A 20,597-nucleotide genomic window follows, 5' to 3' on the forward strand; every position below is an offset into this window, starting at 1 on the left:
TCCTCTCTCCTTTTTATCTGCCTTTTCATCCTTTTTTCTTTCTAATGCAGTCAAACCTAAGGACAAATACAGGCTCTGTCTGTTACTAGTAGGGTCTCCTCAAGTAAGATACTTAACTTCCCCAGGCAGTTTCCTCACCTGTAATAGAGGGGAGATAAACTAACCTGCAGGGTTTTTATGAACATCAAATTAGTGACGTGTGAATGGGTCTCGGCAGAATGCTTGAGCCACAGGAGAATTTCAGCAAATGTTAGCTCCTTTGCCTTTATACTCTATGCTAATTGTAAAAAGAAGAGAAAATACAGACAATCAAGCATTAATAGAACAATAGGACCACAATAACAATGACTTTGAAAATTAGCTTTTAGACCACATAAATTTGAATACTATTAAAAAGATGCTTTAAGAAATAATGTACACAATGGAATATTACTCAGCCATTAAAAAGAATTCATTTGAATCAGTTTCTAATGAGAGGGATGAAACTGGAGCCCATTATACAGAGTGAAGTAAGCCAGAAAGATAAAGACCAATACAGTAAACTAATGCATATATGCCGGGAGCCAGCACACAAGATCCCGCCCATGACAAGGTCAAGAGGGAGAAAGCCTGACGGGCAAGGCGGATCAGGTTTTCAGGGATTCCGAAAAGCTGCCCCCGGCGCTCACCTTAAAGATGATAGCTGTCTTTCTGATGCTTGCTTCAGTAGACTACTCCCTAATTTCTGTGACACAGGCAGAAGGCCTTCCCCGATCTCTTTCCAAACAAGAATCAATTTAGAACTTTAATCAATAAGTTTCCCGGGTGGTGGTATTTCATGAGATTATCCAGGGTGAAAGGAGTGTTTTAATTTAAACTCCTTTGCTGGTATTTTAGTTTGTTTGGCAAAGGCATTTATGCCCTTGGTACTAATATGCATGATTGCTTATAATACCCTAATCATAAAACAGCATAAAGAACCTGATCACATAAAGGCCCTAATAGGCACAGAGCCCTTTGGGGGTGAGGAAGCCCTATTAGAGAACATAAAAATATTATTCTAAAAGTGGTTATAGCTAAGATTTAGAAAAATAAGAGTTTAAAATTGTTAATTTTAACCAGGAATGCTAAACAGGGGCTGCCTCACTGGAGCTGCAGAGTCTTTGTGTGGTAAACCTTTTAGATAAATTTAACTGATAACTTCTGCAAAAGGACTGACCTTTGTGTTCATTAAAGAATAGATTACGGCTTTGCATTCACCTAGGTCATAAAATGTCAATAGGCCCCAAGGCCAGAAGATAATGTACAAGACCCTCATAAAGTATGCAGAAAACACCCTGGTTTCATGAAGAACAAGCTGATGTATGTTAAAGTATCTTCCCCTTAGAAATGTACTGATTTAGGGTATAAAAGCCATGGTAAAAAATAAAGCATTGCCAGACTCTGCCAGACCCTGCAAACACCCCTGTCTGGTCATTCTCTCTCTCTCTCTCTCTCTCTCTCTCTCCCCCTCGCAGACTTGGCCCTATCTATCAAGGCTGGTCTCACGTGTCTTCTCTCTCTCTCTCGCCGACGCCGCTCATCCTGAGGGTATCCCCTGGATCCTGCCGAGGCTGGACCCCAGCACATATATATGGAATTTTAAAAGATGGTAACGATAACCCTATATGCAAAATAGAAAAAGAGACACAGATGTACAGAACAGACTTTTGGACTCTGTGGGAGAAGGCGAGGGTGGGATGTTCTGAGAGAATAGTATTGAAACAAGTATACTATCAATGGTGAAACAGACCACCAGCCCAGGTTGGATGCATGAGACAAGTGCTCAGGGCTGGTGCACTGGGAAGACCCAGAGGGATGGGATGGGGAGGGAGGCGGGAGGGGGGATCGGGATGGGGAACACATGTAAATCCATGGCTGATTCATGTCAAAGTATGGCAAAAACCACTACATTATTGTAAAGTAATTAGCCTCCAACTAATAAAAAAAAAATGAAAAAAAAGACGCTTTAAGAAATAATGTACTTTACATTATTCATTATAGTGATAGTAATAGATATACAAATAGTATAAAATACCAATGGTGTTAAAAAAAAAGTAATAAAGTTATTTCTTCTTTAAAAGCATTAGTTACAGAGTCCAAATATAAATATGTGAATATTTGCTTACTTTTATTAGAGACTGCCTTGGTTCCTAGGTTATTACAAAGATTTTAAAAATCCATTTCTATTACTGAAATATAGGGTTTCCTGGTATTAAACAAACAGTCCACATTTTCTGTTTAGAGTGTAAACAGAGATCAAATCCTTAATATTCTACTTGATCTTGCTGTTGCTCGGTTGTTAAATTGTGTCTGACTCTTTGCGACCTCACGGACTGCCGCATGCCAGACTCCCCAGTCATTCACCTACTTGACCTTCCCTCTAGCAAATACTTGCCCAGCAAGCCTAGAATAATGGAGCTGGAAGGTGGGCATGCGTGCACTTTACAGACCTCACCTCAGAGGGGCTGGATGGCTATTCACCTCTCCTCGGTCCCAAACAGAAAGTAAGGAGAAGATTTGATTCACCCCAATGACAGTTTACAATCCTGATCTCCTGTGGAGAGTCAGGAGGACCTTAATGGATCTCTTGATTGGATCCCACAGCCAGAGAACACTGGCTCCCTGAAAGCAAGTGTAAGTAATCAACAGCCCATTGTGAAATGCCATTTGGAGCAAACAAGAAGCCAGAGGCAACTGCAGAATGACTTGAAAAATGACTGGCCTGTCCTCTGAACTCTTCGCCTGACAGGAAAGAGAAACCAAGCAACAGGGAAAGTGGGTCAATGATTTCTTCATAGGTTCTCTGGTTAAACCAACTACGTACTGAGGATATTTCTCAATTACAAATCTCTGAATGACTAATTAACCACACATCTTTATATACAGACATTTTTAAAATTAAAAAAATTTAAATATATATGTGTGTGTGTGTATATATATATATATATATATATAGAGAGAGAGAGAGAGATAAATAGGAAAGGTGGCTACTCCCCTGCCTCCAACCTCTCCCTAGTGGTTCCAGTTTGCCAGGCAGAGTCACTGATGCCAGGAGACAGAGATCTGTGTTTCCTGGCTGAGCTTTTAAAATGTGCATCCCCAGGAAGGAAGGGAGGGTAGGAGGAAGGCATGCAGGTAGAAGGATTTAAAGTTGCTGATCAAAAATTCCCTTCACCCAAAAGCCTGAATATTGACTTAATTTTTGACTTAAGTTTTTAAGTTGCTTAAATATCGGACAGATAGCCATTTGCTTTATTGTTGTTCAGTCGCTCAGTCGAGTCCGACTCTTTGCGACTCCATGGACTACAGCACGCCAGGCCTACTCAATTTCTCTGTTAACTGCAGGACAGGGGTTGCTCACACATCAGTGTGAATTACTCAGAGCCAGTGGCCCCGGAGAACAATGATGGGCCATTATCCATGAAGAGCGCCTTGTGTTTCCTGCATTCTCCGTAACTTATGTCACAGAATCATCACCATCAATGCTGAAAGGTGTTTAAGTATATTATATACGGGAATCCGAAAGGAAGAGACACTTCCTGAATCACATCACTTGGTAACAGATGGGGCTGGGATGTGAATCCAGTTTTGAATCCGGATGTGTGCTTACTGAAGGAAGGGCTGAAAAAGACTAGAGCCCAGGGAGGGAGCAGAGAACACAGCAGAAATGGTGAGAAAAGCAAGCTTGGGGGATTCCCAATTTGCCCGTGGCATTCCGTGTACTCAGGGTGCCAGGCAGCTCCCCTGGGCTTCAGTCTCTGAGACCCAGACCCAGACCACGAAGTGGTACCCACCACAGCCGGCAGCATTACTGCCTGCCCAGCCCCAAACTACAAACTCCTGACTTGGACAAAATTGCAAAACACATTTTTGTGTGCAAGCCTGAGAAGCATTCCACTATCTAAAACCTGATCTCTTCAAAATGTGGATCCTGAGAAATGGAGTATTTCCTGCCTTAGCAGCAAACAAGGATGTCACAGTTATCAGCCAATGCACCTGCCACAACCACAGATGGTGAGCTGCTGAGCCCTGAGGGAGCTCCTGAAGGAAATAATAAATACCATTTCAGTTCAGTCCAGTCACTCGGTCATGTCCGACCCTTCGTCCCCTTTTCCTCTTGCCTTCAATCTTTCCCAGAGTCAGGGTCTTTCCCAATGAGTCAGTTCTTCACATCAGGTGGCCAAAGTATTGCAGTTTCAGCTTCAGCATCAGTCCTTCCAATGAATAGTCAGGACTGATTTCCTTTAAGATTGACTGGTTTGATCTCCTTGCAGTCCAAGGGACTCATGAGTCTTCTCCACAGTTCAAAAGCATCAATTCTTCGGCACTCAGCTCTCTTTACGGTCCAACTCTCACATCCACACATGACTACTGGAAAAACCTACCATTTAGCAGTCATCAGACTGAGTCCACTCCCTAAGGTGAGCTCTGAGGGAACTCAGGATGTGAACACAGGAAACTGGCCCCAGAAAGCTGAGGTGCAGACCAAAGGAAAGACTGCAGTGAGACCAAACTCTTGCATCTTCCTATGCAAAGAAAAGCCCTAAATGCCTTAACTTGAGATATCTGGTTTTCCTTTAATTAGTCATACTTTTTTGACATTCAGACATCTGCCCCTTGTTGTAAAACTTCTATATAATCTGGCTTTCTGCTTAGCCTCTCTAAGCTATTCTCTTTGGATTGAGAGAGACCGCCTCCCAGGTTTGAAGTCCTAAAAATTCCCCCTGAATAAAACATGCCTCTCAACTATCAGGCTGCAACGCCACAGCGCCCTCACCTACAGAGGGTCACACTGAGTGAAGTCAGACAAACAAGTACAAATATCATAGGATAAAACTTACATGTAGAATCTATAAAAATGGTACAAATGCACTTATTTACAAAACAGAGACAGAGTCACAGATGTATAAAATGATTCTATAGTTACAGGGTGGGGGAGAGTAGAGAAGGGAGGGGGAGGAATAAATGGAAAGATCGGGATTGACATATAAATACTACATGCCTGAAGAACTAGGGACAGAGGTTCATATCATTGTACAGGAGGCAGTGATCAAAACCATCCCCAAGAAAAAGACATGCAAGAAGGCAAAGTAGTTGTCTGAGGAGGTCTTACAAATAGCTGTGAAAAAAAGAGACGTGAAAGGCAAAAGAGAAAGGGAAAGATATACCCAACCGATTGCAGAGTTCCAGAGAATAGCAAGGAGAGATAAGAAAGCCTTCTTAAGTGAATAATGCAAAGAGATAGAGAAAAACAATAGAATGGGAAAGACTGGAGATCTCTTCAGGAAAATTGCCGATACCAAGGGAATATTTCATGCAAAGATGAACACAATAAAGGACAGAAACAGCAAGGACCTAATAGAAGCAGAATAGATTAAAAAGAGGTGGCAAAAATACATACAAGAACTACACAAAAAAGGTTTTAATGACCTGGATAACCATAATAACGTGGCCACTCACCTAGAGCCAGACAACCTTAAGCATGAAGCCAAGTGGGCTTTCAAAAGCATTAGTATGAACAAAGCTAGCAGAGGTGATGGAATTTCAGCTGAGCTGTTTCAAATCCTAAACGATGGTGCTGCTAAAGTGCTGCACTCAATATGTCAGCAAATTCGGAAAACTCGGCAGTGGCCACAGGACTGGAAAAAGTCAGTTTTCATTCCAAACCAAAGTAAAGGCAATACCAAAGAATATTCAAATGGCCGCGTAGTTGCACTCATCTCACATGCTATCAAAGTAATGCTCAAAATCCTTCAAGCTAGGCTTTAACAGTACATGAACTGAGGACTTTCAGATATACAAGCTGGATTTAGAAAAGACAGAGAAACCAGAGATCAAATTGCCAACATCCGTTGGATCATAGAAAAAGCAAGGGAATTCCAGAAAAAGATCTACTTCTGTTTCATTGACTACGCTAAAGTCTTTGCACAGATCACAACCAACTATGGAAAATTCTTAAAGAGAGGGAAATACCAGACCACCTTACCTGTCTCCTTAGAAACCTGTATGGAGGACAACAAACAACAGTTAGAACCGAACATGAAACAACAGACTGATTTCAAATTGGGAAAGGAGTACGGCAAGCTGTATATCACCACCCTATTTGTTTTAGGTCTATGCAGAGTACATCATGCGAAATGGCAGACTGGATGAATTATGAGCTGGAATCAAGATTGCCCGGAGTACTATCAATAACCTCAGATATGCAAATGATACCACTCTAATGGCATAAAGCAAAGAGGAACTAAAGAGCCTCTTGATATGAAAGAGGAGCGTGAAAAAGCTGGCTTAAAACTCAACATTTAAAAACCTGCGATCATGGCAACCAGTCCCATCACTTCATGGCAAATAGATGGGGAAAAAAGTGGAAGCAGTGACAGATTTTATTTTCCTGGACTCCAAATTTTATTTTCTTGAACTCCAAAATCACTTCAGATGGTAACTACAGCTGTGAAATTAAAAGAGGCTTGCTCCTTGGAAGGAAAGTTATGACAAACCTAGACAGCATATTAAAAAGCAAAGACATCTCTTTGCCAACAAAGGTCCTTATAGTTAAAGCTATGGTTTTTCTAGCAGTCATGTATGGATGTGAGAGTTGAACGATCAAGAAGGCTGAGTGCCTAAGAACTGATGCTTTCGAAACTGTGTGAAGACTCTTGAAAGTCCCTTGGACAGCAAGGAGATCAAACCAGTCAATCCGAAACAAAATAAAACCTGAATATCCATTAAAAGGACTGATGCTGAAGCTCCACCACTTTGGCCACCTGATGCAAAGAGCTGTCTCATTGGAAAAGACCCCGATGCTGGGAAAGGCTGAAAGCAGAAGAAGGGGACGACAGAGGAAGAGGGGGTTGCATGGCGTCACCAACTCAATGGACATGAATTAAGCAAATTTTGGGAAATAGGGAAAGACAGGGAAGCCTGCGTTGCTGCAGTTCACGGAGTCACAAAGAATCGAGCATGACTTAGCAAATGAACAACAACAATAATATATAAAATAGATAACTAAAAAGGACCTGTGGACAGCACAGGGAACTCTACCCAACACTCTGTAATGACCTATATGGGAAAATAATCTAAAAACTAATTCAATTTGCTCTACAGCAGAAATGCAACATTGTAAATCAAACATACTCCAGTTTAAAAAATAAATAATAAAACGAGTCCCCTCTGCACATGAGGCTTCCCTGGTGGCTCAGTGGTAAAGAATCTGCCTGCCAGTGCAGGAGATGTGCGCTGGACCCCTGGGTTGGGAAGATCCCCTGGAGGAGGAAATGGCAACCCACTCCAGTATTCTTGCCTGGAGAATCCAATGGACAGAGGCGCCTGGCCGGCTACTGTCCGTGGGGTCACAAAAGAGTCGGATACAATGGAACACACACGTACACACAGGCACACCTCTGTGTGTGATGATGCCAAAGAAGAAAATAACCGCAATATCCCTAAAAAAGGAAGTCAGCCTCATTCTCTCAAATTTCTGAAAGGAAAGCTTGGAGTACATTTTCTCTTCCCTTCTTTTGGAGATCCATTTACAAACCACCCAGATGTCAAAAGCCATCTCAAATCCTACACACATTACACATATTCATTCTTAGAGCTGCTTTGTAGAAAAAGGTAAAGTCTCAAGACAAATTGGAAAGGCTGACTAAATCATTCTTGGACAAAATTCTCTTGAAGTGATAAGCAGAGGGGAGGAATTCATGGAACAAGCAAGCAACATCTGCTTTTGTCTAACCATGCTTCTTGTAAGCAGCACTTGCTTATTAAGTGACTGAGCCATTGCATGCACAGCTACAGACCACTGCCCACCCCAACACACAGTCACATCAGGCTCCATTAGGCACGAACACACTTTAGTGCCTTTTACATATAATAATCTACAAGGAAAAACGTTAATTGCTAAGTGCAACAAGGAGCAACTTTGCTAATACTTACAAACTGGCAAGATGAGTATTTTACCCTAAAAATAGGCATCTGTTAACTAGTGAGGGCTTCTAGAACATTTGCTTTGTTATCTCTCCTTCACTACTGTGAGTTCTTTGACTAGGAAGGAAGTTTTCCTCCACCCTGGCTGGACCTAAAAATTAAAGCTGACATACTAAGAGGGGAAAACCATGCAAACTGTATTAAATTTGTACATGTACATGAGAACCTACACAAGAGAATGAAGATCCAAAGAAGTGGCCAGAGAAGGAAGCTCTTACAGTTTTTAGACAAAGAAACATTTGTGAAGAATTGGCAAGACAAAGGGATTTGAACTAGGGGTATAGTTCCACTAGGGCGAGCTAATCCTTATACTCTTTAACTAGGAGGATAAGTGTTCAACAAGGTTTATTTGCAGAGTCCTCTGGTGCTAGCTCTGGGCTGATAAGAGTCTATTTCTAGCAAAAAGAAAATTTATTTCCTACCTTTAGGCAGGAAAGGGGGAGCTTTTTCTATGTTTGAACGTGAAAGTGTTGGTCGCTCAGCTGTGTCAGACTCTTGGTGACCCAATGGACTGTAGTCTGCCAGCCTCCTCAGGCCACGGAATTCTCACTCCAAGAATACTGGAGTGAATTACCACTCCCTTCTCCAGGGGATCTTCCCGACCCAAGGATCAAACCTGGGTCTCCTGGGTTGCAGGCAGATTCTGTTTACTGCTTCTTAATTGCCTCCCTTTATCAAATGATGTGTTTCCCTAGTTGCAATGATCTCCATGTGATGCAGAAAGTCCAATTCCCAGTCTAGTGCTAATCTCAGATCAGAACACTGGGGTACAGTCAGTCTGCACCCGTATCACCCCCATGCCTATGTTCTTAGCTCTCCAGAATCTGTTCATCCCAGTTTGATCGCTAGGTTAGTAATGACTCAGCAAGAAAACTGGCCTTTTCTTTCTTTTGTACCTTTATAAAGTTCAGCCTTGGAAACAGTCAGTACTCAACACATTTCTGAAAGAACAGCTTTTAATTTTGGGTAATGAGAAACTGAGACTATCACATGTTTGGTGTGGGGTAATGAGAAGCTGTCTCAATCTCTTGGTGACGTCCTCTAACTTGAAGCACCTATATTCTAATTCACCTGGGATCCATAAGCTCCTAAAACTGCATGTAAAATTTTTCAGTGTTTTCATTTTTCTGAAGGTACAGTCAATCACTTTTACTAGCTTCTCAAGGGGGACAAATGAGGAAAATAAAGTCAATCTATATCACTATAGTTAGTCTCATAAAGAAAGATCCAGACATAAATAGGCCCCCACTCATTAGCTGTGTGACCCATGGCAAGTCACTCAGTTTCTTTAATGCCTTACTTTCCTTTTCTATAAAATGGAGATAATAGTAGCACCACCTTACACTGGGAGGCAAGGTAATTCGCATGACAACCCACTACTGAGGACAGCTATACAAATGGGACAAAAATATACTTAAAAATATCAAAGAATTGAAAAGAGACAAATTACTTCACCTGGGAAAGTAGCTCAGAGACAAGAACCTGACTTGTTGGGGCAGGGGGAGGGGGGAGGCACTATTATTTGCTTCTTCCCAAAGGGGCTTCTGAGTGGCTGAGAATCTGGATGTGCTTTTAGCAGAATTTAGTAGCTTCCCTGGTGACTCAGATGGTAAAGAATCCATCTGCAATGCGAGAGACTCAGGTTCAACTCCTGGGTCAGGAAGATGCCCTGGGAAAGGGCATGGCTACCCATTTCGGTGTTCTTGCCTGGAGAATTCCATGGTCAGGGGACCCTGATGGGCTACAATCCGTGGGATTGCAAAGAGTTGGACAAGACTGAAAGACTAACGCTTTCACTTTCACGCAGAATTAGAGACTGGGAAGACAAAGAAAGCGATCAGAACCAGCAAAAAGTTGGGAAAGTAATGATGCTCTCTTTGGGTTGAGACCTTGGAGTTCTACAACCTAATCATAAATGCGTATCTTAAGTAGGCAAAACTCTCCAGGTTAGAGTTCACTTTTGAAATACAGCAACACCTAAAAATAGTTATTTTGGTTTGCAACTGGAAGAAAAAAATTCTCTCTTACACCACCTTCTATTTCAGATTACTTCTGCAAAGAGTACAATGTCCAGTACATAATGAAAAGTAACCAGGCATAACAGCACGAATGAAAATTAGAAGAAATGACAGGCAACAGAACAGACCTACATGGGCTCAAGATACTGCAGCTCACAGAAACTTTAATGAATGGGTAGGCTTAACAGATTAAATACAGTTAAACAGACAGTGAATTGGAACATAGAGCAGAAGAAAATAACCAAAATGAACCAAGTAAAATTCAGAAAGTAACAGACACAGAGGATACATTGATGTCTAACATACATGTAAGAGAACAGGGGGAAAGCAATATTTGAAGAGGCAGCGGATGAAGTTTACAAAGCTAATAACGATGGATCAAAGAAGTCCTACCACCTCATGCAGTGTTTTTTAAAAATCAACAAATAGCTGGATCCTATCAAAACTGTAGAAAACCATGGTCAAAGTGAAAACTATAAAAGCAGCTGGAGAAAAAGACATATTCTTACAAAGAAGCAATCATCAGAGTGACAGTTTACTTTTCCAGAAAAAGAAAAGACAAATCAGAAGACAAGGTAACAGTATCTTAACCAAGTTTTAAAGAATTAACTGCCAACCATTTAAACCAGAAATGTACTTTAAGAATGAAAGCATAATGAATATATTTTCAGCTATAAAAAAAACTGAGAGAATCTGTCACCAGTAGACTCTCACTAAGGGAAGAGTAAAGCATGTTTTTCAGGCAGCATAAAAATGATTCCAAAAAAAGTACAGAAAAGAGGAAAGAACAACAAAAATGGTAAACATATGCAGAAGTCTAACTGAATACAGACTTTAAAAAGTAGTAATATGTTCTTGTGTTGAAAATATATAAAAAATAAAATACATTACAACAATGGCATATAAATTGAGGAATGGGGGGTTAAATGGAGTTAAAGACGTCAAAGTCCTTGTATTATCCAGGAAAAGATTAAGAGTGCCAATTTAAAAAAATGTTTAATAAAGTGAAAATACCAGTTAACAATATATATTAAGTCAAGAATGCATTATAATCTCCAGAGTAACCACTAAAAGAATAGAGAAGTGAATATAAAACTTCTAACAGAGGCTTCAAAATGTAAGCATTAAAAAAATATATAAAACAAAACAAAATGGGACTTCCCTGGTGGTCCAGAGGCTAAGACTGCACGCTCCCAATGCAGAGGACCTGGGTTCAATCCCTGGTCAAGAAACTAGATCACACATGCCCCAACTAAGAGTTCACATGCCAACAGATGGAGTCAAATAAATAAATAATTTTTAAAAAGAACAAAATAAAAACCCATATTCTACCAAAAGGCAAGGAAGGAAGGCAAAAAAGAACACTGAGCAGACAGAAAAAATAGAAAGCATTTAATCACTGCAGATGGTGACTGCAGCCATGAAATTAAAAGACGCTCCTTGGAAGGAAAGTTATGACCAACCTAGACAGCTTATTAGAAAGCAGAGACATTACTTTGCCAACAAAGGCCCATCTAGTCAAAGCCATGGTTTTTCCGGTAGTCATGTATGGATGAGAGTTGGACTATAAAGAAAGCTGAGCGACGAAGAATTGATGCTTTTGAACTGTGGTGTCGGAGAAGACTCTTGACAGTCCCTTGGACTGCAAGGAGATCCAACCAGTCCATCCTAAAGGAGATCAGTCCTGGGTGTTCATTGGAAGGACTGATGCTGAAGCTGAAACTCCAATACTTGGGCCACCTGATGTGAAGAGCTGACTCACTGGAAAAGACCCTGATGCTGGGAAAGATTGAAGGTGGGAGGAGAAGGGGACGACAGAGCATGAGATGGTTGGATGGCATCACCAACTCAGTGGACATGAGTTTGAGTAAACTCCGGGAGTTGGTGATGGACAGGGAGGCCTGGTGTGCTGCAGTTCATGGGGTCGCAAAGAGTTGGACACGACTGAGCGACTGAACTGAAATAAGATAATTAAAACCCAAGTCACATGTATTAATACTTTGACTAAATAATCCAATTAAGGTGAAGATTTTCAAACTGGATTAAGAAAAAGAAATAAACATCTACTACTTATAAAGGACATCTAAAATAAATGGCTATGGAAAGGCTGAAAGTAAAAATATGAAAAAGATAACTATATAAACATAAGCCAAATCAATCTCTCGTTAACTATAATGATAAAGCAAAAAGCAATTCTGGAGATATAGACAAACACTCCCTAATGATAAAATGTTCAATCCACCAGAAATATACAATTATAAATGTATACAGTCCTAAAGAAAAAGTCTTAAGACACAAAAAGCAAAAATTGGAAGTATACCACAAGGACAAATGGTAAAACCATGATTACAGTAGAAGAACTGAACACAGCAGCTCAGTTGTGTCTGACTTTGAGATCCCATGGACTATACGGTCCATATATACCAGCCATCTTCCCAACCAGGTCGAGCCCAAGTCTCCCACACTGCAAGCGGATTCTTTACCAGCTGAGCCACCAGGGAAGCCCAAGCACAAGCAGCAAAGCTGGCCAACAGAATAAAGAGAGCAATTATCCAGCAACTGCAGGACACATTATTCTTCTCAAGCACAACACATTATTCTTCTCAAGCACAACACGTAACATTTACAAAAACTGACCATCAGCAGGGAATAAAACAAATCTTACTAAGTTTCAAAGCACTGAAGTCAATGCAGGTGAAGCCATGCTTAGAAGGAAAATTATCTAAAATGTATATATTAGAAAACAAGACTGAATATCAATTAACTAATATCATTTTCAAAAACTAGAAAATAATAATATATACCCAAAGGAAACAGAAAGAATAATAAATGACAGATATTAATGAAGTAGAAAATAAATGTAAACAAAAAAGATCAACAGGTCTAGAAGTTGATTCTTTACAAAAAGACAAAATTGATAAATTCCCAGAAAGATTAAGAAAGAAGGCACCAATAACCAGAAAGACAGATTAAGAACGAAGGCATAAATAACCAATGTCAAGAATAAAAAAGGAGGCTATTACTGTACATCCTACAGACATTAAAAACATGAGAATATCTTTAACAAACTTATGCCAATATAGTTGAAGATCTAGGATGAAAAATTATAAGAAATAAACTTATAAAATTGACAGTAAAAGAAAACATTTTAAACATCTGAATGCTATAATACCATTCAACAAACCCAAAAAGGACACTTCAAGGCCAGACAACTTCACCTGTAATTTTTGCCAAATATGTCAAGGTGAAATAATACTACTATCACGAAAATTCTTCCAGAACTCCACAACTTACTTTTAAGGTCAGTATAACTTGCTACCAAAATTTGACTAGGATGTTAAGAAAAAGAAAAATTATAGGACTATTCTACTAACTTATTAGGATGCAAAAATTCTAAATAAAAGATTAGCAAGTGATATTAATGAACATATAAAAAATAACATCATAGCCATGTTGGATTATTTTATATATGCAAGTTTGACTTAACATCTGAAAATCAGTAAAAAAGTCAACACACTAACAGAATAAAAAAGAAAAATCAAATGATTACCTTAATATATATAGAAAAGCATTTGAAACAATTCAGCATCCACATATAACTAAAAACTTTTGGCAAACTAAGGATAAGAACTCCCTTTGAATGAAAAGAAAAACTGGAGGGAGGTGGGAGGGGGGATCGGGATGGGGAATACATGTAACTCCATGGCTGATTCATGTCAATGTATGACAAAACCCACTGCAATGTTGTGAAGTAATTAGCCTCCAACTAATAAAAATAAAGGAAAAAAAGAAAAAAGAAAAACTGATGTAGCATTATGAAAAACAGTACAGAGATTCCTTAAATAAATAAAGAGTTACCATATGATCCAGCAAAACCACTCTTGGGCATATATCCAAAGAAAACTATAATTTGAAAAGATAACATGCACCCCAGTGTTCACTGCAGCACTATTTACAATAGCCAAAACATGGAAGCAGCCTGAATGTCCTCTGACAGATGAATGAATAAACAAGATGTGACATATATATACAATGGACTATTACTAAACCAAAAAAAAGAATGAAATAATTCCAATTGCAGCAACATGGATGTATGTATGGGTTATCATACTATGTGAAGACAGAAAAAGAAAAATATCACATGATATCACTTATATGCAAAATCCCAAAAAATGACACAAATGAACTTATCTACAAGCAGAAACAGACTCACAGCAAAAACAAACTTATGGTTACTAAAGTGAAAGGCAGGGGGCAGTTTGGGATTAACATATACATACTACTAAATCTAAAATAAATAGTCAACAAGGACCTACTGTATAACACAGGGAACTACACTCAATATCTTGCAATAATCGATAAGGGAAAATAATCTGAATATATATGCATGTATTTAGCATATATATGCATACATATATATGCATTCATGCTTAGTCGCTCAGTTGTATCAACTCTTGGCAAACCCATGGCTCTTGGCCCACCAGGCTCTTCTGTCCATGGGATTGTCCAAGCAAGAACACTGAAGCCGGTTGCCATTTCCCACATAGTTACATACATACATATATATATATAACTAGAATTAATTTCATAAATTAGCTAGGTTCTGGATACAAAGTCAATTAAATATATATATATAGATAGATAGATAGATAGATAGATATATTTCTATAGGTTAGCAAAGAACTTAGAAAAAAATTTAAAAAGAAACAATATAGAGCAGAGTAAAAAATATCTAGTAACAAATCTAATACAAGGTGTGAAAGACCTTTAGAGAAAACTATGAAATGTCTTTGAAAGAAATTTTGAAAGATCTAAATAAATGGGAGGAAAATACCATGTTCATGGACCAGGAGATTCAATATTATGAAGATATTAATTTTGCCCATTTATTTATAAACAATGCAATCTCAGTCAAGATCACAACAGTGTAAGTTTTTGTTGTGGCTGTTGTTCTGTTTTGGTGGAACTTAGTAGCTGATTCCAAAATGTTCTGTAAATGTAAAAGAGAATACCCAAGAAACTCTTAAAGAACAAGATAAGAGGACTTGGTCTAATGAATATAAACTCCTGTTATAAAACTGCAGTGTGCTATTGGTGCAAAAATATTCCTACAAACAGAAAAAATGGACTAGAGAGCCCAAACACATATTGGAGCACTTGATTTACAAACACAGTAGCCCCACAGGGGCAATCGAGTAAGAAGAGACTGAGAACAGAATGGACAGTAAATCATGCTGGGCCAACTGGATGTCCATAATACTCCTTAAATTAAAACTTTAACCCTATCTCACACAGTATGCAAAAGTTCATTCCCAGTGAATAAAGTTGGGGGTAAATAAAAAATGGGGGTTAAAACAGAAAAGCTTTGGACTTCCGTAGTTGCCCACTCATTAAAACTCTGAGCTTTGCGCTTCCACAGCAAGCGCTGCAGGTTTGAGTCCTGGTTGGGGAAGTTCCCCATGAACATGGTTACAGCCAGAAAAGAAAAAACAAAAAACACCTGAAAAGTTTCTAGAAGATAATGTAGAAGTCTATGTTTATAACCTCAGAGTAAGAAAAGACTTACTGAACAGGACACAATAAAACACTAACCATAAAGAAAAAAAAGACTATTAAGGACTTGGTTTTTTAAAATTAGGAACATCTTTTCATCCTCAAGGATGAATGGGCAAGCAACTGAACGAAGACTGTGCCACAAGCACAGCCAACAATGAGCTCATGTTCAGAATATATTTTAAAATACCTACAAATCAGTAAGAAAAAAACCCAAACAACCCAAATGCAAAGTGGTCAAGAGACCTGAACACTCATATCACAAAATGAGAAGGTGCTCAATCTCATCAGTAAGGAAAAAGCAAATTAACTCCACAATGTGACATTGCTGCAAAATCACCACAGAGGCTAAACTTACAAAGACTGACAGTGTTGGCAAGGATAAGGAGCAAGGGAAAATTCCCATTTGCTGTGGGTGGGAGTATGTTGGTACAACTACTTTGGAAAACAGTTTGGTATCATCCATTAAAGTTGATGAGGCACATAATCTACAAGCTAAAAATTCCTCCCCTGGATGCATGTCCACAGGCACCAAAAAACACAAACAAGAATTGCTCCAAGGAAGAGCCATTTAGGACTCCATGATGGATCTGTCTCTTTGACTATAACCTTTGCTTTTCATTGCTTTTGTCATTATAATCATACATAATGACCTGCTTCAGGAAGCCCTGTGGCTCTGCCTAAAGAGATTAATACATCCCCTCCCTGAGGTTGGCCATTCCAGGAGATACTTGCAAGATAATAGTCTTTACTTCCTTCCCTTCTCTGTCCTAGAAAAGAACTGGATTCCAGACCCCAACAAGATGTTTATCTTGAGACATTAGTCTGCCATCTTGTCTGTCAGCCATGTTTCTGAATAAAGTTGTTTTCCTTGCCTCAACACCTCATCTCTTGGTTAACTGGCCTGTTGTGCAGCAGAATGACAACAGCCACCTTACCCACAGACCCTAAATAACCATCCAAGGTCCTTCAACAGAACAGTTGATAAATTTGGCTAACAGTTTTCCACACATCGTGGGGAAATGAATTCCAGTCACAGAGAATCTAGACACATGTCAATACATAATCCATGAGGCCATTCATTCCTTGATCAAAAAAGACAAGCAAAACCAAAACATTGTATTTACAGATAGGCTCTTTGTCACAAAAACAATAAAGAAAAAGGAAGAAGTGTTTACCAAAAAAACATCAAGATAGGTTTTTGTTCGTTTGTTTTTTTACCTTCGGTTGATGATGAGCAGTGATTGGGAGAAGGCCACATAGGGGAATTCTGAGGCATTGCAGTGTTCCATTTTTTATCCTGGTGGTGGTTACAAGGTGTTACTTGTGATAAGTCACTGTACTCTGCATTTCTATTTTGTGCATATATGTGTATGAAATTCCAGTTGCTGCTGCTAAGTCGCTTCACTCTGTGCGACCCTAAAGATGGCAGCCCACCAGGCTACTCTGTCCTTGGGATTCTCCAGGCAAGAATACTGGAGTGGGTTGCCACTTCCTTCTCCAGAAATTTCAGTTAAAGGGCATTAATAAATCAAATGTATCTACAATCTAAAAAAAAAACTCATTATGTCAATACCTATGTATATTGTTTGGAATCAAAAAGAGAATACTCTTAAGGGGGAAGGGGAGTATCCTCACTGTGGCCCATTATTTTTTATAGCTTGAGTGCCAACATCTTACCAAGCACCCTGGACCACTGAGCACTTCTGACTAGTTCAGGTTCCCTACTCATCCATCATGCATTTGATCAGCACTGGTCCAGATAACGCACATTACATAAGGGTCCTGAGATCTTCCGGAACATCTCCGATAACTGATACCCAACACTTGCTCTTCCTTCCTCTCCTCACAGGCTGATTTTCTTTCTTCAGGTCTCAGCCCCAGTGTCATTTCTACAGGAACCTCTCCTTCCTCCCACTCCCACCAGGAAAGGGGTAACCTACATGGTATTCCTCTCCTTGGACTTCAGCGCTCGTCATTCTCAGTTTGCACCTATCTCCCAGATCCATTCCTGGGAGGCTGAGTCCTCGATACTAGATCACCAGGACAGCCCATCCAGCCAGTTTCTCTTGGGTCCCACAGGAGAGGCAACGGCAGAAACTTGGAGGCAGGGAGAAGAGAGAAGCTGGACATGTCCTCCACACCCCCTTTTTGCTGGGGTCTCTGTTCTTAGGGGTGGCAGTTTCTCTGGAGGCCCAAACTGTTCCTGCCTGGCTTGGGTTCACTTGGCCTCCAGCAATATCATTCCTGCCACCTTCTCTGTGCCTTTCACTGGTTTGGTAACCCTGCCTCCATCTAAGATGCCTTTTCACTAAACTCTCTTCATTTGAACTAGGTTAGATCATTTTCTGCTAAGACAGTGGTGATTTTATATTAATTTATAGGATAATTTTCTCAGCATCTGTCTTCTCCCAATAGGCTGTGAGCTTCATGACACTGGTACTTCAGAAGTGACTAACCAATGTTTTAAATGATACGGTGAGTTAATAAATGCATGCGTGAGCCCACATTAGAAATGGAATACTATGCATTATACAAGGATTTCTAAAATGTCCTTGCTTCATTTGATATGGCACCAATTTATCTGGGGAAACATTTTTCCTATGTTGGTTGAAAATAACCTTTATTGACAGGAATATTTTTACTGATTTCAATTATTTCAATTATTCTAGCAATAACTGTTAACAGGTATAATTTTTCAATTAAGAAGACAAGTTTATCTATCTGTAATAAGTCATCAATGATGAGAGTGGATTGAGTTAGTGGGAGTTAGTGGGAACACAATAAAAACGTTAACTGGGGAAAGATTTAGGGACTTTCCTGGTGGCCCAATGATTGGGACTTTGCCTTCCAATCCTTGATAGGGGAGCTAAGACCCCACAAGCCTTCAGGCCAAAACACCAAAACACAAAACGAAAACAATACTGCAACAAATCCAATAAAGACTTTTCAAATGGTCCACATCAAAAACAAACTCTTAAAGAAAAGGAAGGCTTTGCACCTTATTTTTTATAACCTATTGCAAATGACTCTAGAAAACAAATACTCAGTAGCTCATGGTGTGAGAAGAATTATCTCCAGGCTGGAAATGTTAATACAATAAACTATCTACTCTACATTGCTGCTTTAGACTTAAAGGCCAATCTGGGCTGATACCAATATTAAATATGCAAGTTTCATATTAATACATATAGTTAAACAACTTCTACAAAATGAACTGGAAACTTCTGATTCTAGGACACTAGTCAGAATTTCTGGAACACAATCTGGAGCTCTGCAGATTCCCTTCTTTTATGGCAGAAAAAGTGCAGAAAAATCAGATTACCTAGAGGTGACCTGATGCATTAGCAAGGTCTTTCAAACCAGTAGCTACGGTCCAGTGTGACCCTTGAATTTCAATCTTGAGAAAACCAGTTCGTACAGCGGAATCACAACTAAATACATACTATGTCAAGAATTTTTAGTTTATAGTAAGGCATTTTGGAAAGCAACAATTTACAAGCTCCAAGTGGGGGATGTATTCTGAATTCTGAAGAGATCAAGGTTCATCTCTTTTCTGCAATACTCTCCTGTTTTTTCTGCTAACTTTTTCACTGTAAAAAATATCCCTATTCTGTTCATTCAAACCAACAGAGAGAGGGCAGGGTCCCATTTCTCTAGTACAGTGTGAGTTCAGGATTATCTGTCATCTCCCGCCACCCAAGATAGTAAAGGAAGACCTTTCTGATGTCTTGGGATAGGGTGGTAGGGGTCTGGTTTTACAAACTGGAATGAGGTGGCATGGTTTTAGTACTAGTCACAATATAAAATACCTCGTGAGGGGGTTTGGGGAAGTGATTGAGTTAAAACAGTTAAAATGCAGTTACATTTCTAATTACTTTACAACCAGATAACTTGCTTTGTTATGCCTAATTAGGTGCAACAACAATATTCCTTTTTCCTCCCTTTTTCCTTTTCTCTTCAGTCATAACTAACATAGGAAATGACCACACCAGCTCTTTACTGATTGCTTCCCTGAAAACAAAAGAGCATTTTATACCTGATCCTGCCATTACCAATAAAGAGAATGAAGCAAAAATTAACTGCCCTTCACCTCTCCTGCCCATTCGGGAAGTACAGCATTCAGTTCCTAAGCACTGATGCTCCCCTCACCCCAGACTCTCTCATCTCCATTCTCATCAACATCACCCACTGACCGGGCGCCCGGTACACGAAGGGCCCCGTCGCCCGACAGGGTTAGCAAAAAACAGCACCTCATTCAGTCTGAATATGACGACTCCTGATGTTTTCCACGCAGCAAAGCGGGGCGGGCGGCCCAGCCCCTAGGGACAGGGCGGCGTCTCGGGTGCCCGCAGCCCAGGACCGCGGGCGGCGCCGCAGCGCTCCCGGCCCCCCACCCGCAGGGACCGGCCGCAGGTCCTTACCCGCCAGTCCGCCGCCGCCGCCTCCATCGCCCGAGTGCCCCTTCCTCCGCTGCAGGATGAAGTAAGGGTTGGCTCTCTCGGTGATCCACAGCGCGTTGGCCAGCAGCACCTCTTCGGGGTTCACCCACATGTTCCCTGGCGCCGCGGGCTCCCTTACAATGGGGCGGCGGGTCGGGTCCGGCACGCACCGGCGCGCAGCCCCGGGCACACGCGCGCCCGCCCGCCTGCCCGCCAGCTAGGTGCGGCGGCGGAGAGCGACTTCACCAGGGGGCGGCCGGCGGGGCCCGGGCCACAGCGAAGCCCCCGCGGGCGGCCGGGGAGGACGGCGAGGACTCGGGCGCCGCGAGCAGCATCCTCTCCGCGGCGCCGCCGCCCCCCGCGAGCCCGCGGCCGCAGACTCCCGGGCCCCTTGGCTCCGCCGCCGGGTCGGGGCCCACGGCAGCGGGAGGAGCGAGAGGAGGGGGAAGGAGAGCGGGAGGAGGAGGAAGTGGTGTGGCTCAGCCGCGGGATCCGGCTCGGCAGCTGGCTGGGCTGCGGGCGACTCGCGCTGATCCTGCCCCGCGGGTCGGGCGGAGCTGGGCTGGGGTGCGGCTGC

At 41.0% G+C, this 20,597-nt stretch overlaps 1 protein-coding gene across 1 annotated transcript in view; it reads right to left on the reverse strand.

Moving 5' to 3' along the window:
* The window catches only part of TBC1D9 (TBC1 domain family member 9), a 129,585-nt gene extending 109,453 nt beyond the window's left edge, over positions 1–20,132 (reverse strand). Inside the window, exon 1 of the mRNA XM_043902480.1 lies at positions 20,003–20,132. Coding sequence (XP_043758415.1) covers positions 20,003–20,132 — 130 coding nt within the window. The remainder of the gene's footprint in view (positions 1–20,002) is intronic.
* Between the last annotated feature and the right edge of the window lie 465 nt (positions 20,133–20,597).

Source organism: Cervus elaphus, chromosome 5 (assembly GCF_910594005.1).
Source record: "Cervus elaphus chromosome 5, mCerEla1.1, whole genome shotgun sequence".
NCBI classification, from domain to species: Eukaryota; Metazoa; Chordata; class Mammalia; order Artiodactyla; family Cervidae; genus Cervus; species Cervus elaphus.